Here is a 9696-nt window from a genome sequence, read left to right as displayed (position 1 = left end):
GTTCTTATCATTTTACTATATGTTGAAACAAAAGATAGAATCTTTTATCGAAATAGCAAGCAAACATAACATGTAGTATTTTAATCCGTCAAGTAATAAAATCAATTATTTGTATTGAACATAGGGAGAATTTTTTTGCATATTCAGAACAGTTGAATATGGAGTTGAATGCAATTGAACTAGTTATAATGCACTATCCAACAAAGTTCTTCTATTTCGTGTTAAAATACTGCCATACTCGTGTATATTTTACAAAGCGTACCTATATAGCGAGTTTAATTTTATTAGATACTATTCTTCTGAAATATTTCAAAATGTATACTTCAAAATGTAAGAAATATTTGAATTTATCAAAATAGCAAATCAATCAAAACATATTGTTGAGAAGCCAGGTGTGATTGTCGGCAGAGAGCGTGCGATATCGTACCAGAAGAAACATTGTATTATTTTGGAATCAACAGCCTGTGGATGATGTGACCGTTTTGCCTTTATCCAGCTCGCGTGAAAATAATGTTATTCGCTGCCGATTTTTTTTTATGGACTCAACTAATTTCAATTCCGCACGGAACCTACCTTTATGCATCTTTTCAGATTTTAAAATTTCTATAGCAATATGTTCACTGGCGTAACATTTCCCATCAACGCAATATCTGTATTAATTCCGTACACTCCTGAATTTGTGGAATTTACATTGGGTTTAATATTGCAATTGAGACCTTTTTTCAATAGACGAGTTCCATGTTCTGTGAAACTGGTGTTCGTTAGATTGATATAAAGTCAATGGACTTATTATGCGAAAATATTTCACTGTTTTTTCTCTCCTTCTTTTTCTTCGGTGGTCTGTTCCGAATTAAAACATTTAATTTTTTATCTGCGTTAAAAACTTAAAAATTCCACATATGTCACTCACTTAATTACAGAGGGACATGAGTTCAACCATGAACTTAAACCCCTCCGTTTCCAGAAGAGAGGTTTAACTTAACCTGTTACAGAGTATGGAAATGAAAAAAAAGTCAAAAATTCTCAATTTCGGTTGAACGATCAAACTGAACTGAATAATTTCCCATTATTGAATATGTTTATTCCCAAGTAAGAAAAGTTAAGTATAATTAAGATAATTAAGAGTATGTACGATAACATTTTTACTTTGACTTGATGCTGCAACCAGAACAGTCTGCAAAAGACTAACTCCTCGGTAACTTATAGCAGACATGACGTGTTTTGACTCATTTTGAAGATCTCAATGAGTAAATAGCTGCCGTGTCAGTGACTTTGGGGTTTCAATACGACGACCCAGACATGTTTTTATTTTTCTTTTGAGTCGGGTTTTGTTTTTTAATTTTGTTGTTCAATGTCCCAAAAAAGTGCATGGGTGAAAATTTTGGAAAAAGTTTTTTAGAAAATTGACTTATTTCAAATATTTCTTCAATTTCATAAACCCTTCTTCTTGCACCATCAGAGGGCCTCGCGTAATGTACCTTGCCACATTAATACATTTAGGTCTTGCGCAGCCACTGGTATTATCGGTGGAATTGAGAATTTTGTAAAGTTTTGATCAACAGTTTAAGCTACCAATTAGAAGGATCTAGACCCGTTGGGATTACCAAGCAGTTTATTTCTAATTCTCTCATTGTGAAGTTCTTTGCCTTCATTCATTCAGTTGCAGTTTGCAGTTGTTGCGAGCATTAACAAACCTAGTTAGGTTTTCGGTTCTGGGATTTTCGCGCTCCTGACGGTAGGCAAGATTTTTGGAGGCGACAGCTTGTTCGCAATTTTCGTTGAACAAGGTTGCACAAGTTGATACATCATTAGAGTTGAAACAAACATGTAGCCAGGAAAAATTTCGGAAACGGCCTTGGAGATCCTCCCACTCAGCAGATCTGTAATGCCAAACTTTGTGTGGGTTAGATTGTTCTCCAACATTTCTCGGTATTTCACTCAACACTGAAATGAGTTTGTGGTCAGAAGATCCTAATGGAGATCTTACGGTGACCGTGTAAATTTCTGGATTGATTGTTAGGAAGACTATCATATTCTCCATCACGGTCGGGAATCCTGGTTGGCTCATTCATAATATGAGTAAGTCCACTGCTTATTGCAAAAGCCTCAGCTTTGCAACCTTATTCGTTGTTGATATTTGAAAATTTGAGCCATTCGATATTGTGGACATTGAAGTCACCGAATATGGAAATTTCGGCACTGGGATGATTGATTTGCAGAAAGTCGATGATGTTTGCAAGTGAAGACAGTTGTGCCCTATATTGTGTATCGCTTGGTGGTCGATAAACGCAGCATATAAATTTAGTGATCTTGTGTGATATTATTTTGAACTATTTAAAATCAAAGTTTTGATTTGATTTCTCTCGTTAAGAGAGATCGCTTCTGGTAAAAAGAGAAATTCCAAAGTTACGTCTGAATCGGGCGTGGAAATTATAGCCGGGATATAGAAAATTGACGGGATTTGTTGAAGCACTGATTTTGGTTTCTGTGAGTGCAAAAATATGAGGACTACTTGTTTGCAGATATTGGGTCACTGAGTTTATATTTCAGTTGAGTCCTCTGATGTTGCAGAAATCATTTTTGAAACTGCTAGTGGGCCTCTTAGCAACTACAATTACTATGCTATTTCCCAGTGGACTGATGTTAGGAAGACTCTGCTTACTGTCAGAAATAGTGGTTATCGAATAACTTCTGCAGGATGATGCCCTCGAATCAGCCCCCACCCGGAGATCCGATTGGGGAGCTATTTTACCTCCGGAGTATGTTGATCCTAGGAGCGTTATCATGCAATTTTTTCTCATATTTCCACCCAAGAAACCGGAACTAGCGACACAGCAACGAAACGTTTGCTCGAAAGCAACTACACGATGCCTAAGCCTAAGCATACTCCGTTTCACAATTTTCTGAAGTAATATTCAAACCAGAACTTGCAAAAGACGCATCTTCATTACATAACGCTTCGAACTATTAATCGAAAACCTCTTGATTCTTTTAAAAATCGTCACTCGCGTTCATTTTAATTAAATTGAATTTACGAAAATCAATAATTCACGATAAATTTCTCACGAAAATCACAAAACTGAAAGAAAACATTCGTGGTGATATGATAGAAAAACCAGAAATGAAAAGGTTTCTTTAGAAAAGGTTACTTTTGTAGCTAACGCACAGACGCGATATCGAAGCCACTGCTACACTACTACGGGAATAAACATTTCAGATTGAAGGATTGGCATCACAGATATCCAGACCAATGATATCAATAACTTACACTTCACTGAAGACTTGTACATAGAAGTACAATTTGAACGCGTTTTTTCCTAAAACTTGTTTTCGTACATTATGTACCTTTTTTGGCGAACACCACATTACTGTCAAAATATGGTATCTGCACCTCTTTTATCTGCAACATGAAAAATGGTATATAGCAAGCGATGGGATTTTAATGTTGTCTGACCAGAATTTGAAAATTGTATACATTGGTGGGTATACAATATAGATCACAGTCCCGAAATTTCAAATCATATTTAAATTAACTCGTCACTCAAAATAATGTTGAAATTATTGTAGATTGAGAGTTAAATACTGATTTTACCGAAATTGATCTAAATCGTATTCAAGAAATCTATGTCAAATAAAGTGACTCCCACTCCAGAGATGTATGTCAATTTAATGAATGAATTTAATAGTAAATAAGTTTCTACAATGTGTCGCATTTGAGATGATGACCCCTTCATATCATTGAAAGAATACATATTTAAATTTCTGCAGAGATATATAGAATCACATGGCCTAGGTATTTGTAAGAATACTTAACAGATATTCCACTTTCAAAAAAATGTTCGCAATATTTTGCTTACTCCATATACCAAATTTGATATCAAAATTCACATTTTTGAGATTTTTCATTAGTTTAGTCTACGTTCAGACTCATTTCAAGTTTATTTGATTGATGATGATTACAGTATGCTATCGAGAGAATAATTGGACATTTGTTTCTGTCAGAACAAACTCAAGATTACTGCGTAACACTCTTGTGTTTTCACCTGATGATACCAACCAAGTTGGTATCATCAGGAGATGTTGGTGCACGTAAACATTGGCGCAAAGGAGAAGTGTTTTTGTTCATTCTGAAGCCAGAGATTCTAATCTTAGTTTTCAATGAATTAAATCATTGAATGATGAAAGTAGCATAGATGTTTTGTAGTATCGACGCAGAAAACTGTTGGGAAATTCATTTCATTCATGAAGGTCCCTACGCACTTCCTGGCCGGACAATCTGGTCAGAATGGCACTATAGACTCTCCTACAAGCATTTTGACTTGTCAGGAAATGTACCAGGGCTTTAAAGCTGCTGTACTAATGAAAACTTTTTTTTTGGTAGAAGTAAATCTCCTAGCGAGGACCCTCAAAGGCGAAACAAAAACACAAAAAAAACGACATGTTTTATTTTTGCTCCACTGAATAATCTTGCTAATTAGACACCCTGGTATATTTCAAAAATGAGTTATAATCATGTACGTCATATATCTAAAATAGTCTGTTGAAAAAAATTGAAGATATGAGCATTTTCTATAATTTCGGAGAAGACTACTCGAAATAAAAATAGATATATAATTTTCACAATTCATCCTCAACTAATCATTTTACAAATCAGCTATTGTGTACATTATTCTAGTTCATGATCGAATTACCTTCAGTGCTTGTCGTATAGTAAAACTCGAAGTTATAATTTATTTTATGACATTTTAGGGAATTGTAATCACTGAATACGAGTAATTTATAATAGTATCTATACATTTTCACATTTGCAATTATTATCACCTCATGTTTAACATTTATAATACACTGAAACCCTTGCAGTTCATAAAATAGAGAGTTTATAAAAATTCACCATAGGTGAATTTCTTTGACTCAGATCGCATTTACATATGTCTATGTTTCAAAACAACTCATAGGACTACATTTAAAATTATGCATGACTAATAAATAACACTGTCTTCATTTCTTTCTTCAGTTTTTCAAGGTGAAAAAATTCGCATGAAGAGCATTTAGTTGATCCCAAAACACCAGACATAATACGGTGTGGGGACCTAACCTAAGATACATCGGCCCAACTCCTTTGTAGAAGGCAGCGCTACCCTCACTTCTGTAGATTTTCAATACACAATCCATATAACTGGAGTAAAGTTTTCCTTTTCCTTTTGCATCGGTAGCTGAAAAATTAGTTATTTACAAATGCAACTCAGAAAGCTCCAACTATTGGTTTTAACAGGAAATTTGATAGTTTTGTTTTTTTGTCAGGACCACTCACTTGTCCTTCAATTAAAAAATGTTTGGTTCAAATTCAATCAATAGCAACCTCTTTGAAATTCTTTGTTACATAAATTCGGCACATTTGATACAGCGTGACTCACGGTGAATGCTAGGTTAGACGTTTATGGTATAAATAATTTCAGATATTCGTTTGAATAATCAATATTTGCATTCATTTTGGAAGATATTTTAAAACACCGTCGATAACTAGGTATTTGTAAATTACTTATGAAAGTAACCAAACTGTTAAAAGCTTTCACTGCTACCTAAAACCAAATTCTTAAAAAAAATAATGTTTCCAGACTTCATTTAGAAAACTTCATGATTTAGTTATAGGGACATGAAGAATTTTTCATCATCTTTCAATTTATCGAGTAATATACAGAGGATTTCATTTGAGAAAAATAACTTTTGACCACTTTTATGCATAATGGAAATGCCGTGTATGATATGGAGTCGATTTCTTGGTGTTAATTAAATATTTTCAGTTTATTCAAACTATTATTAAAATATTAACTTTTCTGATGTACTTAAGTTCAATTAGGGCTATGTTTTGACCATAATTAGCACAAATTATTTTCAATCTCAAAAACCAATAGAGATAGGTATAGGACATTGTTTGATAACAAAAAAGTATCATAATGAAAGATTGATTCCAAAAATGTGTTAATATACGGGATGTTCTATTTAAAAAAACTTAAGTTGCTAGGTCTTTTTGATAGGATCGGCAACGCCGCAATGCTGAAAATATTTTAGATCGATAGAAAAGATAAGGAAATGTAAGATGTGAAATTTTCAGAAAAATCCTGCCATGCGTTTTCCAACCAGCGAAGAACATTCCGTTTTACAATGTTCACATGGTTTCCACTTACATAGTTTTTTATTAAAGATCGTTTTGCAAACGAGAGTACACATTTTCGATATTTATTCAATTTCACACAACTATAACTTTTCGCACTACTAGAATAATTACTGTACTGACATTTGCTAGTATTTTATATTTACCCCAGCGTGGCTCATCTGGGCTAAATTTGGACTGAGAGTTTTGAAATACTTTCGAATACTCGTATTATATACCAAATACGCGTTTTAATATTTTTTATATATCTGATTACTCTTACTTTTTTCTTTTGTCACATTAGTCATTAATTCACTTTCACAGACTAAATATATTATTATTCTGTATGGTGAATGTTACGGATTCGGACTTCTTTTGCTTGAAAGGTGGTAAAAAATTCGAAATGTATGAATGAAAAAATAAAATCAAAATAAATGCAATGTAAAAATTATTGACAATACCAAATTTAGTTGTCTCAAACAGAAATGTCAAAATGAAAAAAAATTAGAAAATTAAAAGAAAATTTATGAAAAAAACAAATTATTGTGACCTGGAGTGAAAATGAATCAATGATAGGATAAACATTGGGTTGAATGTTAATTTCACGTAAACAATAAAAATGAAAGAGATAAAAAATAATTGATATTCCACTCATTGCCTTACCCATTCATTCATTTATTTCTTGTCACAATAAATTGTTTTTTACAAATTGGCATTCTCACACTTTTAACTTTTATTATTTTTTCGAATTTTATGAACTTTTTGACATTATTTCTGTTTGATTTGGTTAATTTTAGTATTATTCATTTATGTTTCTTCCATAGATTTCAGATCTGAAAGTCCCAACCGATAATATTTACAAAATTCATTAGTTATTATCACAAAAATAAGATATGTTCTTCTAATGTGAAATCTCATGCACCTACTTCAAATAGGCAAAGTATTCATAGACAAATTTTTTGTTAACATATTGCCTACATAATCTTAAAAAACATGGATTTTTTCTGATTGACTCGGCCGTTACTTGACTGAAGATCCATTAGTAATTACAAAAAAGCTACTATGATAGCCAAACATGTGATATTTTTGAAAATGAAGTGAAATTAACCCTTCGTTTCATCTTGTTGCAGATTTGCAACAAGACCATTTTTTATCTTCCAATTCACTAGTCATGTTGTTGCAAGTTTGAAACATACCTACGCATTGGTTCAGTTGGCATGGGTAAGGGTTTAGTAACCCTTAGTAAGGGTTACTAAACCCTTAAGGGGTTTAGTAAACGCGGGAAGTGGTCATTAGTGACAGTGCACATGTTTCTGTTACCCGAATGAACCAAAATAAGGATTATATTAGTTATTTCTGTGAATTCATTTGTTGCCAAGTGAAATTGGATTGAATAAGGTATGTAATTTACAGTAACATGATGTTATTGCTCAAATTTCTACACCAAAAAAAATATCAAGTAACCTAAAAAAACTGTTGCAAATTTGCAACACCATGGGAATTGCTACATGAACTTGGTATTTTGTTATTGTTTCAGATGTCGAGTAGGAGGAAACCGTTGACTGAAAAGGAACCAGCCGACATTGCTAATAATTGGGCGTTTAGTGATGATGAATTCGAGGATTTTTCTGATACCGATAGTTTAGTCGATCCAGAGTATGTTCCGCATTCTGAGGATGATAGCAGTGATATGGAAAGTGATGATCATGACAATATAACACAATCTCAAGTACTCAAGTAGAGCAAACAACTATCGCACATGATGTTGGACATGAGACCAGAGAAAAAGATGAAGCTGAAGCTGAAATTCCAGTGAATGAAGTATCAAAAGGGACCAGTAAAGAATCAAACAAAATAATTTGGAAGAAGGAACATTTGGTAGTTGATTCCGGTTCTTTACTGTTCAGGGGTGGAACTGATCTTCCTCAAGAAATATTGGATCTAGAAACTCCGTTCAATTATTTCAAATACTTCTTCACAAATGAATCACTGGCCCATATAAGGAATCAAACTAATTTATTCAGTACTCAAAAAACCCTAATAAACCAGTAACAGTTTCCACCCAAGATTTGGGAAAATTTCTAGGCATTTGTTTGTATATGTCTGTATCAAAGTTGCCTCGTACGCGTTGTTACTGGAGACATGATATTGGAATAACGACGAGATTGGAACCTTTGGTGTGAAAGTTGAATAACTTTTTTCGAAATCAATTGCCCTAACACCAAACTGATATTTTTGCACTCGACGCGCGTTTCACCAACAAAGTTAGCATCCTCAGGAGAAGAAAATTGATCAATTGTCAATTTTCTCCCGCGAGCGGTAAACTGAAGAACAAGGTACCTGGAGACCTTGTGACTGAGATCACAAGGATGATAAGTATACAGGTGTCCTAAAAGTGTGACTACATGAGTATGTGTATGTAGCTCAGTATGTATGAAGTGCCTGAATGATATAGACGCGTTAACTATAAGTGGTATGGCAAAAAAAGGAAGATTGATTCAGGTAAAATATCCGTGAATCACAAAACTATTGCAAAAACTGTATTTGCATTCTATGTTGTTACTGTATCGATGGTGCTTGGCAAGTGAATTTTGCAATTGATACAAAACTATCATGCCATAAAGCAACTTTGAATATTGGAGCATGAGTTGAGCCCTATAGTTCCCTTACAGGCTTGGTGGTGTCGGATTTTATCAGCCAAGCATACAAAATAATCGCTACGAACGCGTCAAACTCTTTCAGAGTCAATGGTTTCCATTGCTTCTGCTTGGTATAATTTTTTTGATTTCATGTAGCGGCTACCTGGTTGGCCTTGCAAGTCATTTCGCGTATGATAATTTCAGCAATATCTTCGGTGATCAGAGAACGAAACATTGAAAGCGGATCATAAATCATCTTCTTCGATGGTCCTAGTTTGTTTTGTTTGTAGTCGATAACATTATGAGCACGTATACGACTGCTCGATGGAGGATATTTCTACCGTTTCGTACCATTTTTTGTAATAAAGTAAGTTGCATCAGTCTCAACATGAGGAAGAGCAGCAATCGCTGCAATTGATTAACATCGACTTTTATCTTTCCTTCAACTTCAACATCGGACACATCCATATCATTTTCTGGCCGATACGTAAGGTCAGTGTCATTATCGCCGTCATTTCAACATCCATATAAGCCCGACATTTTGAATCGGCGATACGTTTTTCTTCCTCAGTCAACGCTGGTACCGTGCAGTTTTATTATTCAGAACCATGTTCACAAGATTGTGGCTGGTACCTAGCTGGTATCTGGCTCAAATACACATTCAACAGTTTTTTCCACAGTAACCCCTTTCTCATATATAAGGTCCACCTGCGTTTGAGTCGAAAATGGCTTAAAACAAAAGAAAAAATGGAACCGGAGCGTGAATCGTATTGAAACCTATTTTAATCGATTCAGCATGTCGTTTTTATGGAATACATGTAGCGGCACGTTTCTAGCGCATGATAACAAAAAGTTATGAACTCACAAATATTGTAAAAGGTTCGTACGGACCTTCTCACTGATCGA

At 34.2% G+C, this 9696-nt stretch overlaps 1 protein-coding gene across 4 annotated transcripts in view; it reads right to left on the bottom strand.

Moving 5' to 3' along the window:
* Positions 1-4429: 4429 nt before the first annotated feature.
* LOC111508111 (solute carrier family 25 member 35) overlaps positions 4430-9696 on the bottom strand; it is a 29041-nt gene continuing 23774 nt past the window's right edge. For all 4 annotated transcript variants that reach the window (XM_023163541.2, XM_023163538.2, XM_023163540.2 and 1 more), the window contains one exon: positions 4430-5213. In XM_023163541.2, coding sequence (XP_023019309.2) covers positions 5011-5213 — 203 coding nt within the window. In that variant the 3' untranslated portion in view covers positions 4430-5010. The remainder of the gene's footprint in view (positions 5214-9696) is intronic.

This window comes from Leptinotarsa decemlineata, unplaced genomic scaffold (genome assembly GCF_025532065.1).
Source record: "Leptinotarsa decemlineata unplaced genomic scaffold, Ldec_3_MD MMD2_P_RNA_scaffold_9, whole genome shotgun sequence".
In the NCBI taxonomy this organism is placed as follows: domain Eukaryota; kingdom Metazoa; phylum Arthropoda; class Insecta; order Coleoptera; family Chrysomelidae; genus Leptinotarsa; species Leptinotarsa decemlineata.
The sequence above is the reverse complement of the archived record's forward strand: the minus strand, read 5'-3'. Positions and strand labels throughout refer to the sequence as shown.